The 22,681-nt window shown below is 40.4% G+C and overlaps 1 protein-coding gene across 2 annotated transcripts in view; it reads right to left on the bottom strand.

Annotated features, from left to right (window-relative positions):
• sgsm2 (small G protein signaling modulator 2) overlaps nucleotides 1–22,681 on the bottom strand; it is a 243,824-nt gene that overhangs the window by 144,247 nt on the left and 76,896 nt on the right. For both annotated transcript variants that reach the window (XM_061718653.1, XM_061718654.1), the window contains exon 2: nucleotides 18,011–18,086. In XM_061718653.1, coding sequence (XP_061574637.1) covers nucleotides 18,011–18,086 — 76 coding nt within the window. The remainder of the gene's footprint in view (nucleotides 1–18,010; nucleotides 18,087–22,681) is intronic.

The following is a 22,681-nucleotide window of genomic DNA, read 5'->3' as shown; positions in this document are numbered from 1 at the left end:
CCCAGCCATGGCCTGGAATCCTTGGTGGACCTGACGGATCTCCTCCCTTGTGGTGGCATCTTGATGTGCGATCGGGCATGGCGTAGGAGGATCGGTGTCACGGCTGCCACACTCTGTGACACCGACGACTTGCTCAGTCCGGTGCCGTCCCCCACCACCTCCAGGAAGCTCCCCACTGTCCCCCACCACCTCCAGGAAGCTCCCCACTGTCCCCCACCACCTCCAGGAAGCTCCCCACTGTCCCCCACCACCTCTAGGAAGCTCCCCACTGTCCCCCACCACCTCCAGGAAGCTCCCCACTGTCCCCCACCACCTCCAGGAAGCTCCCCACTGTCCCCCACCACCTCCAGGAAGCTCCCCACTGTCCCCCACCACCTCCAGGAAGCTCCCCACTGTCCCCCACCACCTCTAGGAAGCTCCCCACTGCGTAAAAACGCAGTGCAGCCAGTAACTGGACCTCCGGGCTCAGGGCCAAATTGCACCGGGTTGCCCTCCGGATATATGGAGACACCAACGTGATGAGGCGTTGTATCTCAGCCCGTGGAAGCCGGTACCTCATCTGGACAGCCCGGTCCAACAGCACGTCCAGGGGATTGAAGTGCTGACGCACAAATGCGTTCATATAAACAGTTCTGCTTCGCACACGGCGACGCGGTTGATTTTCTGCGAGAATATGCTGTATAGCAGCCATGGTATCTCACCAGGTGATAAATGATAGTCATGATGATCGTTTTATTTGTGCGTAATGCATAAAGCATATACCGGAACACACTTGTTATTCCTTATTTTTCTTTTGTTCCCTTTGCTGTCACCAATGAATGCTAAACAATATAAATCTAAAGTATAAAATAGATCAAAATTTGTGCAGGGGGCATTGTTTTAATATCTCATTGCTTTGTGTGATATTGATTGGCCTGACGCGCCTGGATCTGTGAGTCTTTGTTCACTAAGATGGTTGTAAAGACTGGGTCAGCAGCATCTTACATTTCCTTCTTAATGAAAGGGTTCTTCAGCTAAGAGCGACTCTGGGAAACGCTTTTTTTTTTTTCACAGGCTCCTTAAGAAGGGTTGAAAGAAGCCTTCAGCTGTTAAGGGCTTCTTAACTGATCTGGGTGTGAATCACACAAAATTTCCAGTGCAGTTGATGTTGTTATGCCACATGTAGGGGGTGCTGTTTCAGTTATCAAGAGTTATTAATTATTATTAATAATTAATAAAGTAGATTATTTATCAAATTGAATTATTCAAAATGACTTAATTATTTTCGGGGCACCACCTGGGATTTAACCAGGAAAATGATAACTTAACAGCGGGATCAGTCTCAAAAATAGGGATTATTCTGCAGTAGTAAATTAGTAGTAAATTATACTATTATCTCTACAGAATAACCGTTGAAGTTAAAAAATGCCATTGCACTTTTTAACTTTTACTAAGCCATGATTTAATAAAGGCTTTTTATACTTTTCTAACTTCTTGAGTGCCTCGGTTTTTCTAAATTGTGTTTCAACACATTTAACTAGTTTAGTTTTACGTTTATCCCGCTTATCCCGTTCTGTGTTTATTAGTTTAAGTGTGTTTGTTTATTTTATCATTGTCTACTACTGCTGTCACCCGTCACACATGAGTCTCTTTCTTATTTAATAGAAGAAACATTAAAGAAAAAAAGAGCATTAGTCAATTTCAAGTCCTATTCTGACAGTAAAGGACAGTTGTACGCAGTTTATTCGATTTATCTAGTTTAGGGTGTATGTAATTTGAGTTCTTTTGAACATGATTCACAGGTACTGAAGCCCGCAAAGAGAGCTATTTCTGGACTCACTCGGACCAGATGGCTTTGGCGACAGTTGATTCCATACAAAGCTTTAGGTTGTTTTTATTTGTTTGTTTTTTTGTAACGTAACAATCAGCCCTGTTCTGTGGCATATTCAGTTTGGGAGTTTCAAAGAATTCATAGTATTCCAATAATACTGGTACATAACTCAATGGCCAGATCTGGAAAATTACCAAATGTATAACCGTTGCTTCACAACCATCAGCTCTGCTTCAATCAATCAATCAATCAATCAATCAATCAATCAATCAATCAATCAATCAATCAATCAATCAATCAATCAATCAATCAATCAATCAATCAATCAACCAATCAATCAATCAATCAATCAATCAATCAATCAATCAATCAATTCAATTCAATTCAATTTTATTTATATAGCGTCTAATACAACAGAGTTGTCTCTAGACGCTTTACAGAGACCCATACCCAGAACATGACCCCCGAGCAGTTATTACATAAACAATGGCAGGTAAAAACTCCCCTAGTGGGAGAAAAACCTTAAGCCAAACAGTGGCAAGGAAAAACTCCCCTTTAGGAGGGAAGAAACCTTGAGCAGGACCAGGCTCATAAGGGGGGACCCTCCTGCCGAGGGCCAGACTGGTGGGTCAGGGACGGCAACAGCACAGCAGGCAGGTGGAAGCAGCAACGGGATGACCAGGGGTGGGGACCGCAGGCCAGCACGCAGCTCTCGAAGCTCCGGCCCAATCAGCAAGTCCCAGGTTGGGGTGCAGGGTCAGGGAAAGACTTGTGCTCCGTAATGCAAGCTACAAGCCACCCACGACCACCTGCAGGACAAAAGAGAGAAAAGGGAGGAGAAGGGGGGGCCAGCAACGGGATGACCAGGGGTGGGGACCGCAGGCCAGCACGCAGCTCCCGAAGCTCCGGCCCAATCAGCAAGTCCCAGGTTGGGGTGCAGGGTCGGGGAAAGACTTGTGCTCCGTAATGCAAGCTACAAGCCACCCACGACCACCTGCAGGTTCCGGTGTCCGGCAAAGGATGCTGCAACATGGACAAAAGAGAGAAAAGGGAGGAGAAGGGGGGGCCAGCACAAGAAACTACAGGAGTGACTCTGACACACTAAAGTTTACACTACCTAGAGATTTACCAACACCAGCTAGAGGTTTACTAAACACTAACTATAGGCTTTACTAAACAGAAATGTTTTAAGTTTAGTTTTAAAGGTGGAGGTGGTGTCAGCCTCCTTAACCCAGATTGGAAGTTGGTTCCATAGTAGTGGTGCCAATCAATCAATCAATCAATCAATCAATCAATCAATCAATCAATCAATCAATCAATCAATCAATCAATCAATCAATCAATCAATCAATCAATCAATCAATCAATGACTTTATTTGTCCCCAAGGGGGCGATTAGTTTCGCGACAAGAGAAGCACACAATGGGTAAATATACATAAAATATACATAATAAATTACAATAGTAGTATAGACCTAAGCTTCCCCCACTACCTTTTCCATCCCACTACCTTTTCACCCACTACCTTTTCCTTCCGGCATTTAAAAGAACAATAGCGGAGGAACAAAGGAGTGTTTATATCGGTTTGTCTTTGCAAAAGGCAAACCTGGTATTTAGAAAGTTTTCGGAGACAGAAAAGGCGCTGCTGGCTTTTCTTATATAGCGAGTCTGAATTTTTCCCAAATGACAGTTTGTTGTCAATAATAGTGCCTAAATATTTGTAAGACTCAACTATTTCAACTTCTTCACCCTCAATCACTTTTCTTACAGGAGAGGGCTGCACGCATCTGAAATCAATACACATATCCTTCGTCTTAAAAATATTCAAAGATAAAAAAGATTCCTCACACCATTTTAAAAAGTATTCAAACACAGGACCATGTGAAGTCTCAGTACTTCGGGATACTAGAACTTGCATTATTTTGTTCATAAGAATGAACTTAAAACCTTGTTCAGTGACTATAACAGTGTTTTTGTTTGTCTTGTTTAAGCTCTGTCCAATGGCTATTTCTTCTGACACCACTGCAAGTATGAGGTGGATCATTTGTAATTCTATTATTTTGACAGTGCCCTAGCTCATCACATCACTCATCACACACACAGAGTGTAGCGGTCATTATTCAGTGATTTTCATTATTTCTTTTACTACTACTTCTACTGTCAGTTAGCAGACGCTTTTATCCAAAGGGACTTATATCTGAGAGAACAACACAAGCAGGAAATCAGAAAGGATTGCAGGATTTACAGGATATGTCGGGACAGGGAAAAAGGGGAGTAGGTTACTGGGGAGTATTACAAGCCATTTACACTTCTGCAGACAAATGCAAGAGGTAAACATGAATTGGACGCAAAACTCCGATGAGACTGAATTAGCTCACTGAAATATATCCAGGAAGATGAAGGTCTAAAAAAGTAAGTAACTGAGTCATGTTAACAGGTTTTACTTTTTATCTTTTATCATATAAACTTAAACTTAAACTTTATTTATTTATATAGCACCAACTCATGCAGTGTAAGTGCAACTCATGGTGCTTTACATACAGAGATAAAATAACAATCAAAAGTACAGTTTAAAACATCCCATACGACCCCACCCCCCACGCATACACACACCCTCACTCACACTCATACACATGTGCATACACTCACACGCCCACACACACACACACACACACACACACACAATAAGTGGACTGGTGACATGGCTTAGCACTAACGATCCAGGTGAGGAAAACACTACCTATGGGTGGCCGTCCACACCGAGAGGCTCCACCAGCCACGACCACAAGGAGCATCGCCACAGAGACCCCCCCAACCCGGACAGACCAGGACAGACCCCACACAGAAGGTGGAGTCCCTCCCCCAGCTACCCAGGCCTGAGGGACCCCCATGACGACACCCCCATGGGCGGAGCAGGCACACCTCCCAGTGTGGACGACCCCCCTGAGGAAACACTGGAGCTAAAAACTAAAAGATTAAGAGAAAGTAAAAAATGCCTAAAAAGTGTAAAATTTTAGAAAAATCTATACAAAACTTAAGATGAATAATAAATAACATAAAATACAAAGTCACTCAAATGGATTAAAGGTCAGATAAAAGCCAAGCTAAAAAGGTGTGTCTTGAGCCTCCTTTTAAAAGTATCAACGTTCTCTGCGGTCCTGAGGTTCTCTGGCAGGCTGTTCCATAAATAAGGGCCATAATGGCTGAATGCAGCCTCACCGTGGGTTTTGGTCGCGGTTCGGGGAATGGTTAAAAGGCCGGTGCCAGAGGACCTCAGGGTCCGTGAGGGTTGATACAGTAAAAGCAGATCAGATAAATAAGATGGCCCAAGACCGTTAAGACATTTAAAAACCAGTAAAAGAACCTTAAAATCAATCCTGAAGCGGACGGGGAGCCAATGCAGCGATTTTAAAACAGGTGTAATGTGCTCCCGCCCTCTGGTCCTCGTCAGCACGCGAGCGGCTGAATTCTGTAATAGTTGTAGGTTCTTAATACTCTTTTTAGGAAGACCAGAGAGCAGGGCATTACAATAATCTAAACGACATGAGATAAAAGCATGCATCAGCACCTCCGTGCTGGCCTGAGAGAGAAACGGGCGGACTCTGGCTATATTCTTAAGATGGTAAAAACCTATCTTCGTAATATTCTTTATGTGTGGAATAAAAGTGAGCTCAGAGTCAAAAATAACACCCAGGTTCTTTACACATTTCGCAGGTTTAAAATCTTGTAGTTTTGGTAAAAGTTTCTCTCTCTGGCCTTCAGGACCAATAACTAAAACTTCTGTTTTGTCCTGGTTGAGCTGTAGGAAATTATCTGCCATCCATGACATAATATCTAAAATACAGTTAAAAAGGGCATATATTTAATTTTTTATCATTTTTACAAATCTTGAACATGGTATGGCAATGTCAGATACTTGTGTAACAAAGATATAACACCTATGTTTGTTGTATCTCCCCTTCCTACATCTCCAGCATCCCCTCCATCTGCCCTCCCTGTGTGGAGGAGCAGACACTTGGATCCTCTTTGCTTTTGAATTTGTAGCAGCTCTGTTGCTCCAGTATTTGTGTGTTTTGATGACAATAACATTTGAACTGAGACAAAGATGTGCACATTTTCTTTTATCATTGATTAATTGATTTGTTATTGCTTTCAACACTTACAAAAGGAAACGTGAAATTGGCAACCATAGCTGGTCTAGTTAACTTGTAAACAGGTACTTGCACCATATAGTGTGGGTTTTCATGTTAAATGTTTGGACTTTCAGGTGGGAGGCCCGTGCCTTCCATTCATATTTGTATCAATAGGAAGATGTAATTTTAAATATTAATATAAGAACTGATATTTGGTCCAATAAATACCCAGACTGTGTACCATGAATAATAAAATGATTTATACACTTGAATTAATTTGCACACATGGGAAAAAGTGTAGGTTTTCATTAACATTATCACTGTAGCGCCATCGATGTGACACCGAGTTAAACCACCAAAGAAGGACCGACATGGGACATGGGATGTGTTATTGAGGCTTTAATTTCCCTCTTCAGATGGTGAAAACTGCAACAATACAGTACAGTGCATTGAGAACATGAGCTGATACGATCACAAAATAAAGTGCATAAACTTCGCATCTCTCCGAACAAATACAAAAATATAGTTGCCTAAAACATTGAATAAACACTTTTCATAACTTACGGCATTGCCTTGTTAATACTTCAAGGTGGATGAAACGGATTTGACACACGACCGTTACGCCCGCCATCTTGTTTACGACGAGACGCCGGACCAGAAGTGGTGCGGGAAAACCGGAAGTGGTATTATTTTGCTACGTTTTTTAACCAAAAGCACAAATAAACATTAAATATTTATGTAAAACACTTCTTAATGAAATTACAACAGTTTTAGCCTTGTACCATATTTTAAACACATGAAATTATTTATTTAAGAAAAACAATTGCCTTAAGGGCAACACAATCACAGAAGCTAACACTGCTGCATGTAGGGTAGCCATTGCTGTTATACATGTATATGCAACATACACATGCGTAACAAAACGTCTTATGCAAGGAAAGACTAATGGACTGATTAGAAAAATTAAATGATTAGATTCAAAAGGAGAGTCACCTAAAGCCCAGGTCCTCCTGTCTGACACACTGCTGCATGTGCTCCCCATATAGAGCTACTTTACCAGCTGACAATGCTGTGTGGTAACAAACCTCCATGTGTTTGTCTGTCTGGTAAACACTGTTACGGTCAGATAAAGTTTTCACATGACCTGCAGCCCTCTGCCATCGATTGCCATTGACAGCGGTTGGTCCAACGCCCCACCATTGAAAGGAAATAAATTAACACTGTTTTATTTATTTATTTTTTAAAGATTTTTTGTGGCTCTAGAGGCCCTTTATTCAAGTTGCAGACAAGAAGGGGGTAGAGAGAGAATGGGGATGACATGCAGCAAAGGTGCACAGGCCGGGATTGGAACCTGCGACCGCTGCAGGACTGTAGCCTCAATATATGAGCCGCTTGCTTAACCCACTGTGCCACCGAGCGGCTCAATGCTGTTTTATTTTTTATTCATTTATTTTTTTTATCTCACACTGTAGTTCTTACATATTTGATGAGCGGTTAAAGAGGTGATGTGTGGACTGACTGAATCAATATTTAATCACCCTGTGTGCTGTGCTGACCAGACACCAATGAGCGTTGATTTAAGAGAGGAGGGCGTGCTTTGACGATGAAAAACTGTTGTTTGTTTGGAATTGGCAAAGAAGCTCTGTTGAGGCCATAAAACTTTGGGGAGTAACAAAAATGTTTTTTTTTCATCTGCTTTTGGCTTTTCTCTTTAGGGGTCACCACAATGAATCATTGTCTTCCTCTGCCTCTTCCACTCTCAACAACTAGCTGCATGTCCTCTTTCACCACACCCAGGAATCTCCTCTTTTTCTTCAATGATTTTTTCAAGGCCCCTAGTGGCCTTTATTTTTGAAAGTGGCTAAACAGCTAACACTGGGAGGAAGACACAAAAAGAGCTACAGGTCAGGAATCGAACTAGCTCAACCAACTGAGTTATGAGGGGTGGTAGTCTAGTGGCTACAGAGGTGGGCTTGGGTCTGGAGGTTCAAGCCCCAGAATGGCAACCAAGATGAACCACCTTGGGTCCCTGAGCAAGGCCTTAACCCCCAATTGCTCCATGGTGTGTGTCTCAGATCTAAGTCGCTTTGGATTAAAGCTAAATGACAGTAGTAGTAGTAGTAGTAGTAGTAGAAGTAGTCATTATCCGGACCCCTATCAATCTCCCCTTTGAACTTCCTATTTACACCCTGCCTGGTAGCTCCATTGTCAGCATCCTTCTACCAATGTAATAATAGTAATAATAATAATAATAATAATAATAATAATAATAATAATAATAATAATAATAATAATAATAATAATAATAATTAAAGCTGCAAGCAGCGATGAACGGGCCCTTGCACGTGCAATTATCAACAATAAAGGTCAAGGACTCTGAACAGGATCAGATGACACCACCCACAACTCTCTATGTCAAACCATTCAAAAGTTATGGCAGAAAATAGGGACTATCACGTATCGACCGCTCAGATGAAGGGGCGGGGCTAATTTGCACCAATTTTGTTCAAGGACTCAAAACTGAGTCCGATGACCCACCCACGACTCTCGATGTCAAACCATTCAAAAGTTATGGCAGAGAAAAGTATTCTAGGGGGCGCTGTTGAGCAGTTAGGCCACACCCATTAATGCAAACCATGAAATATAAATTTATCCCCAGGCCTGGCTTGCATGCCAAATTTGGTGACTTTTGGGGAACTATCAAATATGGACCAATCAGATGAAGGGGGGGCGCGCTTTTTGGCGTCTAGCATCGCCACGGTAACACTTTTGAAAGAGAAAAGTGATGCGTGTTGTCGCAGGATGGAGACGCACATTTTGATAATAACACACCTGGGTGCACATTACGGTTCGGGCCGTATTAACTGCCGAAGGAATGGCATAAATTGCTCCAAAATTACGCGATTAATTCAGAATGTTCAAAATGGCCGACTTCCTGTTGGGTTTCGGCCATGGCGCCAAGAGACTTTTCTTTAAGTTGCGACATGATACAGGTGTGTACCGATTTTCGTTCATGTACGTCAAACCGTATTGTGGGGTTTGAGGCACAAAGTTTTCCAGGGGGCGCTGTTGAGCCATTTTGCCACGCCCATTACCACCATGAAATATCAAATTTTTCATCAGGCCTGGCTTGCGTGCAAAATTTGGTGACTTTTGGCGCACGTTTAGGGGGGCAAAAGGCCCTCCTTTCGTCAGGGGTGGCATTACAGAATAACGTTGTATTAGTGTTAAAAGATAATGAAACAACACTTGGGATAAATTCCGAAGCCAAAAGAGAGAACACATTCTCCGGTCCCTTTTTAAAAAGAGGGACCACCACCAGCGGTACTGTCCCCTTCCTCCATGCAATGTCGCAGAGGTGTGTCAACCAAGACAGCCCTACGACATCCAGAGACTTGAGGTACTCAGGGCGAATCTGTGTTCCAATTGTTCTATCCACTAATTTGTAGTGATGCCTTCAGGCCACCATTATCATGTATGAACTAATTGATACAGATACAAATCCTTCAGTCATTACGTCCTGGCATTAGTAATTTTTACTTTTGTGTCTATTGTTATTTATTGTATGTTATATTCCACTCCTTCCACGGCCAGTGTTGCCAGCCTTCTGGTCACCGGTCCTGAAACCACAACTCCCAGCATTCCTCAGTTCCCCACATCATGGACTGCATCTGTGCCCTCATCAACTTCATCAGTTTCACCTGATCTCATACCTATTTATACCCTGCACAGTCCCCAGATCTTTGTGTAATATTGTTTGGGTCACATGTCTTCTGATCATCAGTCTATATCCACGTAACTGTGTCGCTTGCATTTTAATGCACTGGGATTTTGGGAATAAATCCTATTTTAGTTACTCTGCACTTGTGCCTGCTATTTTAAGATCCTGACAGTTATTTATTATATTGTCCACGTCTGTTCATGTACTGAAGTGGATTTGACATGTTTGGGTGTTTTGCTAATGTGCTATGCTGCAAATGAACTGTCTTTTTTTTTGGAACCAATGCATTTACCTGAATCTTAAACTCATGTATGGTACCCTTTTTTTATTTTCATATCACATTTATTCAAATATACCTTGTAGTAGCTGAGATATACTCATTTTAAATCAGATATATAATTTTCAAGCAATAAATTCAAAAATAGGCTTAGTTAAGACTGTGATAAAAAATGTGTGATCTAACCTGATCAAACAATTCCTGGGTTATGTTGTCTACCTTTGAGTCTTAAATGCAGGCAGGGTGTCTGCATTAATAATCCCAATAACACATCAACAATAACCACTTATAACAAGCCAACAGAAGAAAATCTTGACTCGCTGATAAGCAAGCTTAATGGTAAAGTTGAATGTTGTGGAGGAGTTTCAGGCTCCCACACATAAATAGTTACACAACAGTTAACTCCAACCCTGCAGAGGAACTGGCCAATAAATATTCCGATCTATAACGCTACCAACAGTGCCACTAGCTCCCACTGAAATTTCCTCGGCCAGCCAAGCTAAGTGATGGAGAGGACTGATAAGAAAAGCCTTTACCGTTGTATATATTAGTGAGCATTTTTCAAATACTTACACTAAATAGTTTTTTCTGTTTGAATTAAATTGCGGGTCTATATATTCAGAAGTGTATTTCAATTATAATTACTGCAATATTTTTCTAGTCGTGTAGCAGGATCAAAGAAACTTTTTCTTCTGTAAATTGTGTCTGAAAAAAAAATGAAGGTCAACTTATATTGCAAGAATTTACAAGCAAGTGTCTAAAATACTTGAATAAAGTGCATCAGAGTGTATCAGAGTAGCATGGCCCTCTACAGAGTTCAATGCACTGTGGGTTGTTTCTAGGATTCATGTTCCTAGGCAACTCAGTTAATCTTTCAGACTTTTACCCATCCTAACATTTTTTGGCTCAGTTTGACATACGTATATGTAATAAGTATAATATTAAGTATAATTAAAGCTGCAAGCAGCGATGAACGGGCCCTCGCACCCTTGTGCACGTTCAGGCTGCAGGGGAAGCTTGTATGACTTGATGTAGATTCTTCAGGCCTGGACATTTAGCGGATTAAACTACCCACGACTCTATATCAAAGCATTCAAAAGTTATGGCAGAAAGTAGGAACTATCAGATATCGACCAATCAGATGAAGGGGGGGGGCTAATTTGCACCAATTTTGTTCTAGGACTCAAAACCGAGTCCGATGACACCACCCACGAGTCTTTATGTCAAACCATTCAAAAGTTATGGCAGAAAGTAGGAACTATCAAATATGGACCAATCAGATGAAGCACGCTTTTTGGCGTTTATCGTCGCCACGGTAACGCTTTTGACTGAGAAAAGTAATGTGCCTCGTCGTAGGATGGAGACGCACATTTTGATGTATAACACACCTGGGTGCACATTACGGTTCGGGCGAAGAAACGGCCGAAGAAATGGCATAAATTTCGCCAAAATGACACGATTAATTCAAAAATGGCCGACTTCCTGTTGGGTTTCGGCCATGGCTCCAAGAGACTTTTCTTTAAGTTTTGACATGATACAGGTGTGTACCGATTTTCATGCATGTGCGTCAAACCTTATTGTGGGGCTTGAGGCACAAAGTTTTCTAGGGGGCGCTGTTGAGCCATTAGGCCACGCCCATTAATGCAAACCATTAAATATCAAATTTTTCGCCAGACCTGGCTTGGTGCAAAATTTAGTGGCTTTTGGGGCACGTTTAGGGGGGCAAAAAGGCCTTCCTTTCGTCAGAAGAAAAATAAAAACAACGACGAGAACTCCTACAGATACAACAGGGCCTTCGCACTGTAAGTGCTCGGGCCCTAATAATATTATTATATAAAATTAATCTTATAATATTATATAATGTCATCTTGTTTGGGCCAGGATAAACGGGAAAGAGCGGAGTGGTGCTGCTACTGTTGCTGTTACCATGGTAACAGCTGCTACTGCTGCTGTGACAGGAGTTGTTACCATGGTAACAACTCCCCCTCCCAACGGCAAAAGTGCCGTTTTGTTCTGAGTAGTACGTCCCAATTAATGCATACTACTGATATTTACTCAAAAGTGTGCTGAACTTAAGTATACTTTTTGAGTATATACTGTTTAGTGTGACATTTCGGACTCACCGATGGTTCCAATTTTAGATTGGTGCACATGCGCATGGGCAACGCATTTGTTTTCATACGTCAACAGGGTGTGAATAGCTCAGCTGGCGGGGGCTTGCTATTTGAACCCTGGTGCAAATAGTCAATCCGTTATCTTAATTAGATGACTGATACCTGAATGTTGTTCAGATCAGTGTAAATTCACCCACATGGTGTTATTTCCTCTTTTATTTGGCGGGTCAGGCATAATGTTGTGATCATTTTAACTTTAACAGAATATTCCCAACTTTTGAACTTGGGCATGGGTTCAAATCTTTACAGAAATGAAGGCAAACATATTGCAGGCCTGAAATCAAAGCAGTATGCAAAAACAAATGCAAGAGGCAATGATGGAGGACGATGACAGACATGCGCTGGTGTACCTGATGAACACACGGGTTTCAGCAGGGCCTTATCACAATTCCTCAAGCATCATCAAGCAGGATTATGAAATGACTTGAAGCTAGTTATCTCATAAGCAAACAGATGAAAAACACTTGTCGAAAACAATGAGAAACAGGCTTCAGGTCATAGGATGCAGAGTTTAATTTAACATTTTCCTGTATGTTTAGCCATGCTTTCAGTTGTGTTTTATAAAGCCAAACTGATCCCATATATTTATTTTCATGTTGCCCTAGTCTGGATACCCTCTGCTTGATACTAGAATACTTGTACTAATACTGATATTAAAACATTAATGGGTAGGCAGTTTAATGCCAGAAAACAGTGCAACAATTGATTTTAAACAACAACATCCTATGGCTTTAGAGTGAAATCCCATGTGCCTTCAGGATCTATGATTAAGGAATCACTGAGCAGGAAATGTGTGCAGCAGTGAAAACAAGCGACTAACATGTCTGTATTTTTGCAGGCAAGAAGCTTTGACTACATTTACATACAGTCAATAACCCTTTTCTAACCGGAATATTAGCAATAAACCGGTTTTGCACGGCCATGTAAACACCAATAACCCCTTTGAATAACCAAAATTTGCTCATATTCGGGTTTTTAAAAACCTGAATTTGACCCCTGGGTTACTCCGTTTAAAACCCGAATATTTGGTCATGTAAGCGCCTAATGCGATATATATATATATATATATACACGGGATATTGTGCATCCACAGTATACTGTCCCCATTTTGACTGGAGCGTGGAATATAAATTAAATTTGAGGACTCACATTACATGTTGCATGTTGTAGGTAGCACTCTACAAGTCTCTTGTTGGAATTTTGATGCCCACAAAACTCTGTATAGGGCTGAGGTCAGGGGTTGGATGGCCACTCCGCTGCTTTTATTTCTACCATCTCATGCTCACTTTATAACAAATGCTTCCATATATGCACATCATTTCTTTCTTCGTTATGTCATCTAAAGTGTGCTAGTACATCTTGTAGCAAAAGCAGCATGCTTCAATGTTGCAATGGTGTTATGCACCTGCTTTTCACTCTTTTTTCCTCTGAAAATAACAATAATCAATCTTAGACCCATCAAACCACAGGAATGCCTCCAAAAATTCAGATCCATGTCTCAAAGTGTCTTTTTTATTGGTTTCGTAGCAGTGCATTTCTCTCAGCACACACATTGTGATGGAGGTTTCCCATCCCTCCATGTCACATGGTTAAATGTCCTGCTATGTGTATTAATGTTTGATTTTGTCACTTAGGAGGATTCCTTGGCATGCAGTTCTTGGCAGCGATGGAAGTCAGTCCTGCACAAACCCTGGTACATAAATCAGCAGGGGGGACAGAACCACAAACAGGCAGGCCGGCTGTCACTGCTAACATGTTTACAAGGTGTGAGTGGATTAAAGCAGTTACTTATCATTAGTTATTTCAGTTATATCAGTTATTTATACTTCCTGGATCAAACCAAGTATAGGAAGCAAGAGAAGGGTATTTGGCTGGATTTGTGTTAATGAAGCCACACAGAGATCGGATGTTGGCCAATATATATTATAATTAAAGTAAGGAAGATGGTGTAATATATTATGTAAATACTCTTGGCCAAGTGATGTGTATTATGTGTGTGTGTGTGTGTGTGTGTGCGTGCGTGCGTGCGTGCGTGCGTGCGTGCGTGCGTGCGTGCGTGCGTGCGTGCGTGCGTGCGTGTGTGTGTGTGTAAACTAAATCCCTACACTGTTATGTGGTCTTGTCCAATCAATGTGGGGAGGGTATATACAGGACTGTCTCAGAAAATTATATATTGTGATAAAGTTCTTTATTTTCTGTAATGCAATAAAAAAAACAAAAATGTCATACATTCTGGATTCATTACAAATCAACAGAAATATTGCAAGCCTTTTATTATTTTAATATAGCTGATTATGGCTTACAGTTTAAGATTAAGATTCCCAGAATATTCAAATTTTTTGAGATAGTATATTTGAGTTTTCTTAAACTGTAAACCATAATCAGCAATATTAAAATAATAAAAGGCTTGCAATATTTCAGTTGATTTGTAATGAATCCAGAATGTATGACATTTTTCATTACAGAAAATAAAGGACTTTATCACAATATTCTAATTTTCTGAGACAGTCCTGTAAGAGCTCAACCGGTTGTTGTCTGTGCACTGTGATTGTAATAAATGCCCACAAGGGCTAACTTGATTTCTGCCTCAGCCTCCTCACTCCCTCATATTTAAGGCCGACATCCACACACATGCAGCACACCAAACAGGAATAAAGCCACATATAGCTTGCCAGTCTGGCGCTACTTGGCAGCGTCACTGAACTTGACTGCTGAACTGTGAATAAACACTTAACATAGAACATTCAATGCTCTCCAAACCTGTGGGAGACCGGCCTAAGCACATGGTCACGCAAGGCCCTAGGCCGGTTGGGTCACAACACTGCAAAAACTCAAAATCTTACGAGGAATATTTGACTTATTTCTAGTTAAAATGTCTCATTTTTAGTCAAAACATTTCATTACATTTAAAACAAGAGTCATCACCAGGAAAATAACTTTTTGACAATTTTCACCTTTTTCAAGTACATTTTCAATTGAAATAAGTAGAAAAATCAGCCAGTGGGATAAGATTTATCTTCTCATTACAAGCAAAAAAAATCTTGTTCCACTGGCAGATTTTTCTACTTATTTTAAGTGAAAATCTACTTGAAACAGGTGAAAATTGTTTTTTTCTTTTTCCAGTGATGAGTCTTGTTTTAAGTGTAATGAGATTTTTTGACTTAAAATTAGACATTTTAACTAGAAATAAGACAAATATTCTTGTTAAGATTTTGAGTTTTTGCAGTGCAAGTAACATCCTGGGTCTTGGTGCAGCTCCAGTAGGACTGGCTTTGGCTGCTGTTATAGCAGCGATATTTTAAGTGACAACGGATAGGCAGATTCATTTAAAATAAAGGAGACATATTAGTTAGTATCATAAGTCAGCATGAGCTAAGCCAAGCAAAAACCGTAACTGAGCTATGGTGCACATGTTCCCAGGGTTTAGGGGGAGTCACTTCATCCCAATAAAGTGGCATGAAAACCTGTCAACATCACAAGCCATCTGTCCATTTTTTATTTTTTTTTTAATATGGTCTATGGCAGGGCCATAGACCATATTAAAGAGCCGCATGCTGCTCTTTAGGGCCGCCCTAGTGGCTCCTGGAGCTTTTTCAAAAATGTTTGACCTTTTTTTCATCTTTTTTTTTCTTTTTTTCTTCTTGTTTTCTTTTTTTCTCTTTTTTCTCTTTTTATTTCTTTTTTTCTTCTTTTTTTCCTTTTTTTCTTTTTTCTTCTCATTTTCCTTTTTTCTTCCTTTTTCCCTTCCTTTTTTTTCAAGATTGTACTTCAACATTAATCTTGACATTTCGACTTTTTTCTCGACATTTCAACTTTTTTCTCGAAATTTTTACTTGTTGTTTGACATTTCGACTTTTTTCTCAACATTTCGACTTTTTTCTCGACATTTTGAGTTTTTCTCGACATTTCGACTTTTTTCAAGAAATTTTGACTATTTCCTTGACATTTAGACTTTTTTCTCAACATTGACTGTTTCTCGAAGAGCATAATGAAAAAAAAAATCTTCCCCCAGTTATAACTAATATAGAAACATGCAGCATTTACATGTGTTGCCTTCATTCTAAGGCTTATACAAGACTTTTCATTTTTTGCAGCTCCAGACTTATTTGTTTTTTGTGTTTTTGGTCCAATATGGCTCTAAATCATGGGCAAGAAATTTTTAGTTATATTGCTGTATTAGAGTAATAGAGTTTTTTTTATGGAAAGAATTAATGGTCAGAATGGTATGGAAGGAAGTATTTTATACTAGATATAATTTTTGTATTGAATGGGTTTAAGAGACACAGCCCTTTGATTTGTAATGGATGGGTTAGCCGGTAGTCTTTATATACTTGAGGGGGGCTGTAAGATGAAGAGACTATTTTTTTGTGGATGATGTGACTATGATGTGCACTGGGGAAAGGTTAAAGTAAAGAGAACCAAAGCTCTGTCAATACTGCGACTCTGTGTTCCTTTGTGGTTACACTTCAGTCAACACTGTCATCCTGCACAACCTGAGCTGTTTTTCCCTTGACTAAAATCCTTACACCTCTAAAAGTGAAGTACAAATACAGGCCTTACATATCCTCTGTACCAACATCATTTATTCTGACCTAGAAATATGTATATTTAATTTTACACTTCTGCTGTGATCTTATATGTAACCTCTATTAACATTATTAATCACATTAATAGATGTATTCAAATGTCCCTTTTCACATGAAATTCTATGAAAAACAGAACTATCAAACATTTAGTGTGAATAAGGGTCAATGACGAATAAGGATTTTGAACAGGTCAATTTTAAAATGATAAAAAAAGAATATATTTTGCAGTAGTTCAAACATTAAGAATGTTGTGTACACATAAATTCATATAAAAATTTTAAATTAAGTGATTTCAGAGTTTTTTGTCAAGATGAATTGGCACTAACCTTAAAAAAAAGGTGCAACCATGATTCATATTAAAATAAATTAATTTCCTTAACATCTTGACATCTTTTTTTTAAGTTTTCAGTATTATACAAAAATTGTTATTTTTTAATGGTCGCTCCACATGATATTTCATAAAATGGATCATCAGTCAAACTTTGTTTGTATATTATGATGGAAATATAAATACAAATGTGTTGCAATCTTACACACTACAAGATACTTGGGAAATCATGCCAGATAGAAGAAGATTGATTTAAATACATTTAGAGTAATTTCAAAAGAGTCCTGGTCGGACGGTCGCACCACATGACATTTAGAAGCTTAAAACAACAACAAAATCCCAAATAACTAGTATTTTTTGTAAAATTCAAGTGAGTCCATATGAGGGACAGGTAGGTCATATGGTATTTGTTTTATCCATTTAAACCTTTTTTGAATTGAAAAAAAATCAGTTTTTCAGAAAATATAGTCGTCACGTCATTGACCCATAACTGTGACCTTGTTCTTCAATCTTTTGTTCAAATCTAAAGATTCCTTCATCTATTTCTGATGCATTGTGTTCAAAACACTGAGCAAATAGACGTATGGCGGACAACATTATGCAACATAAAAACCTCTGGCAGCTGTTGCCACCAACATGGGCATGAGATAAGTATCTGTTTGACGTTCCTGGGATATGACCAGAGCAAAACCTGACTGGCACCACTGCCAGCTCAACTATGTGCTCAGGAAGGGGCAGATTCTCTGCTTCTGTCCACATAAAGGAAGTCTGGGTTTTGTGCAGTCTGTCTTTGAAATTAGTTCTCATTAGTTACACTGGGATTACCAACTTTCCGCTGATGCAGAAGCATCAGTGACATGAACTGATGTACAAAACCAAGTCACCTGCTGAGTAGCTCAACAGGTGTGTGTGTGTGTGTGTGTGTGTGTGTGTGTGTGTGTGTGTGTGTGTGTGTGTGTGTACTTGTGTACTTGTGTACTTACTGCAGAGAGCGATGATGTGGCTGCTGTCTTCATGGACAAACTTCTTTGTTACAGCTTCTTCCATAATCTGCTTCACCTGCACAAATGTGATCAGATTCACTATCATTATGTTTTATCTCAGTTGATAAGAGGAATAATAGCTAAACAACAACAAAAACATCTGAATACAGTTTAAAATGATCATTATTTTCAGCATCATGGTAATCTGAATCACCTTTGCATCAGTCAAAGATAAAAGATGAAGAATAAAAGCAGTGAAACTACTTAATCCTTGTGCTGTCTTTGGGTCAAGGGAGGGTGAAGGGAGAAAAGAAGGAATGAAGGAAGGGAGAAAAGATGGAAGGAAGGAAGGAAGGAAGGAAGGAAGGAAGGAAGGAAGGAAGGAAGGAAGGAAGGAAGGAAGGAAGGAAGGAAGGAAGGAAGGAAGGAAGGAAGGAAGGAAGGAAGGAAGGAAGGAAGGAAGGAAGGAAGGAAGGAAGGAAGGGGAAAAGAAGGAAGGAAGTAGGAAAGGGAGAAAGGAAGGGAGAAAAGATGGAAGGAAGGGAGAAAGGGAAAGAAGGGAGGGAGGATGGAATGGAGAAGAGGAAAGAAAGAAGGGAGGGAAGAAGGAAGGAATTGATAAAATAAGGAAAGAAGGAAGGAAAAGCAAAGAAGGTAATAAAGGAACGAATGACGAAAGGGAGGTAGGAAGAAAAAGGAGTAAAGGAGGGTAAAAAAGGAGGAAAAGAGGAAAGGAAGAAGGGAGGAGAGAGCATGGCAGGAGGAAAGAAGGATAGAAGAATTGGGTCATTTTGACCCAAAGACAGTACAAGGGTTAAAGGAGAAATAGATGGGACTAATGGAATATCAACATCCCTCACTGACAGGCCAGGACACTTCACATTTCCCCCTTCCTGCTCTCGGAAGGTGGACGCTTATCCCTCCCATCTCCTCTGCTGCTCCTCTCTGTCTGCTCATTCTATGGGAGCCTCTCTTTTCATATCCTCTGAACATTTCTAAAATCATGGAATTGGTTAACTGCTCTCTCAATGCAATTGACCAAGTTTTCTCAACAAAACAAATGATATCTTCTGTCAAAGAGCACAGTTTTTGATGTGTAACTCACTCATAGTTGCATACATGACTTATTGTGTGGAGGTTTGGGGTAGCACCTATAAAACAAATACAAACCCTATTTTCCTGTTACAGAAAAGAGTTTTAAGGATAATTAATAGATCTGACTATTATAAACCAACAAATAATCTCTTTATTAAATATAATACTCTGCTCAGTTGAAATAGCCGAGCAGAAAACTGTTCTATTTGCCTTTAAAGCCCAGCAGAAACTGCTTCCAAACTACATTCAGGATTTGTTCCAAATAAAAGAAACCGCTATGACCTGAGTGGGAAACTCATGTTTGAGACGACGACAGCAAGAACTAATATTAAAAAGAGATGGACATCAATTAAGGTTAGAGAAATATGGAATAGTTGTGACAACGACCTAAAAATGTGCAGTTCTATCTTCAAGTTTAAGGAAATGTTTAAAGAAAATACTGTAAATAAATATAAAACACTATAATTATAAAGTATATTATCAAAAACATTCTAGAATGTGAAACGTCCATTTTATATTTTGTCTTACTTATTTTATTGTCTTCTTTATGCATTGTTTGTTTCCACGGAGTAATGATTAATGTCTCATATTCAAGGCTTCAGCCTACACCTTTTCGGCAAAAGAAATGTTTATTTTACCTTTTCATCTGGTTTTGTAAAAAAGTGTGTACAAGCCGAAATAAAGATTCATTTATTCATTCATTCATTCAACAAGAAGCCAGGGCAGAGGGGAGCCCTCTTGCCCCTACAGGACACTTGCTGCTGGATACACGACGGAGGATCGTGTGTCCGTCCATACTGCCAGTCCAGGATGTTAAAGATGCCTACATAGTTGGATTTCTGATAACAGACTTAAACGCTGTGTGAGCAAAATCACAAACTGGATGCTCTTCTTCAACAGAATCGCAGTCTAACTGCAGTTTTTTAACTCATTGCCGTTCCAAAACTGCAGCCAGAAGCTGGAAGCTCAACTTGGTGAAAATTGACCACAAATTTGGCTGTTTGAGATGAACCACAGAGACTTTAAGGCAGACAGAAAATTACTGTAGTAGGCCTGACCCAAATACAATTGTTGATTTTTCAATGTTGACTTGGCAGGCCGGTCCAGCCACTATCTCCCCACTTGGATGTTTTCTCCCACTACCCCTCCCCTTCGCCCTCGTATCACCTTTTGGAACTGATTCAGAACCTATCGAGGGCTGATAGCATTCCATCGCTATCAAGGTCTCTGGTTGAAAGAACTGAAGTGAAAAGAGTACACCGACCTATACACACAGTTATAAACATGCCATGCTTTTAAGCTTTTTCCTTGAATTCAATTTAATTCAATTCTATTTAAATTATATACAGTATAGTGTCTTTTAAAGCACAAGCTGTCTCTAGGCGCTACATAAACCCCCGAGCAATTATTACATAAACAATGACAGGTAAAAACTCCCTAGTTGGAGAAAAACATGAAGCCAAACCGTGGCAAAAAACTCCCCTTTAGGAGGGAATAAACCTTGAGCAGGACCAGGATCATAAGGGGGGAAGAAACCTGGACCAGGACCAGGATCATTAGGGGGGACCCTCGACCAATCAGAAGAAGGGGCAGGGCTAATTTATGCCTATGAAGGTCAAGTACTCAAAACCGAGTTCGATGACACCACCCACGAGTCTTTATATCAAACCATTCATAAGTTACGGCAGAAAATAGGGACTATCAAATATCAACCAATCAGAAAAAGGGGCGGGGATAATTTGCACCAATTATGTTCAAGGACTCAAAACCGAGTCCGATGACACCACCCACAAGTCTTTATGTCAAACCATTCAAAAGTTATGGCAGAAAGTAGGAACTATCAAATATGGACCAATCAGATGAAGGGGGGGGGGTGCGCTTTTCGGCGTCTAGCATCGCCACGGTAACGCTTTTGACTGAAAAAGTAATGCGCGTGGTCACAGGATCGAGACGCACATTTTGATGTATAACACACCTGGGTGCACGTTACGGTTCGGGCGAAGAAACGGCGAAGAAATGGCATCAATTGTGGCAAAATTACACGATTAATTCAAAATGGCCGACTTCCTGTTCGGTTTCGGGCATGGCGCCAAGAGACTTTTCTTTAAAGGGGACATATTATGGCATTTAATGTATATTTTAAAAAGGCCTTGAATGTCTTAAAAACAATCTAAAGCTTGTTTTTTCTACATAAATCAGAAATTCAGCCTGTGGGCCATGTCTGTAGTTTTACCGCTTCTAAAGCCTTTTTCTGTGCTTCATTCTGAGGTGAGGGGGCGCTATGATAATGAGGCTCTGCGCTGATTGGCTGCTTGAATGACGTGTAGCAGGGGAGGGAACAAAGCGTCGCTCCGGGGAGAAGAGCAGTGGCTGCGTAGCAAAGTGTGTCCACGGTTTTGCGTTAAATCGACGCGTAACCTACGCCGTAGGCTCTGCGTTGGTGTAACGCGGAACCATAAATCAGCCTTTAGTCACATCGTCTTCACATAGGAAGATTTAATTTAATTCTAAACAGTTACACCATAGTTCTTTACTCAAATTCCTCAAGACAAATGAATCATGTTAACTGTAAAGAAATCACAACACTGAATTTTCACAAATGGCAACTTTATTGTTAAAAAAATAAAACATAAGTTGTATATAAATAACATGTATGCACTATTGCTGGCTTAAGGAAGGACCGTGCGTCTTCTGGAGGTGTCGTTGAACAGCTTCAGGTGATTGGAAGATCTGAAAACCATAAACAGAAATAAATGTATTACGGTACCCGGTCCGTGAGCAGCTCCGGCAGCAGCTCCGGTACTCTGGAGCTGAGCTAAATACTTAACCCATGCAAAGATCATACTCATAGACAAATATAAATAACATAAAAAAATAACGTCACTTACCGCTGACTCGTGTGCAGTTGCTGGGTCCGTACTGCTGGCACTGATCCTTTTATGAGGGTAAATGTCGATGCAAAACCTAATTTCTACTGTCCCTCGCTGTGGAAACAGCCAGCGCTTCTGAACAATGGCGGAGCTCCAGCCGGCCAGCTCCCCTCCAGGGAGCTGGTTGTGGGCGTGGTTTCAGCAGCGGAGGCCGAACCTCTGTGCCTATGGTGACGTCACCATAGGCGCAGATTCAGAATGGCTCGTAAAAAAGTCACGTGACACTGGAAGATTCAGCGAGCGGGGGGAACAGACCTTGCAGATTTTCATGGGATTTTATCTTCCCTGTGTTGGCAGGGTGAGGGGAGACCACTTTATATATGTTAAAACAAGAAAAAACTTGTTTTTCATAATAGGTCCCCTTTAAGTTGCGACATGATACAGGTGTGTACCGATTTTCGTGCATGTACGTCAAACCGTATTGTGGGGCTTGAGGCAAGAAGTTTTCTAGGGGGCGCTGTTGAGCCATTAGGCCACGCCCATTAATGCAAACGATTAAATATAAAATTTTTCGCCAGGCCTGGCTTGCGTGCAAAATTTGGTGACTTTTGGGGCACGTTTAGGGGGAAAAAAGACCCTCATTTGGTCGGAAATGAGAAAAAAAATAAATTCCTACAGATACAATAGGGCCTTCGCACTGTCAGTG

Source organism: Cololabis saira, chromosome 4 (genome assembly GCF_033807715.1).
Source record: "Cololabis saira isolate AMF1-May2022 chromosome 4, fColSai1.1, whole genome shotgun sequence".
Classification (NCBI taxonomy): Eukaryota; Metazoa; Chordata; class Actinopteri; order Beloniformes; family Belonidae; genus Cololabis; species Cololabis saira.
This window is presented reverse-complemented; position numbering and strand designations above follow the sequence as displayed.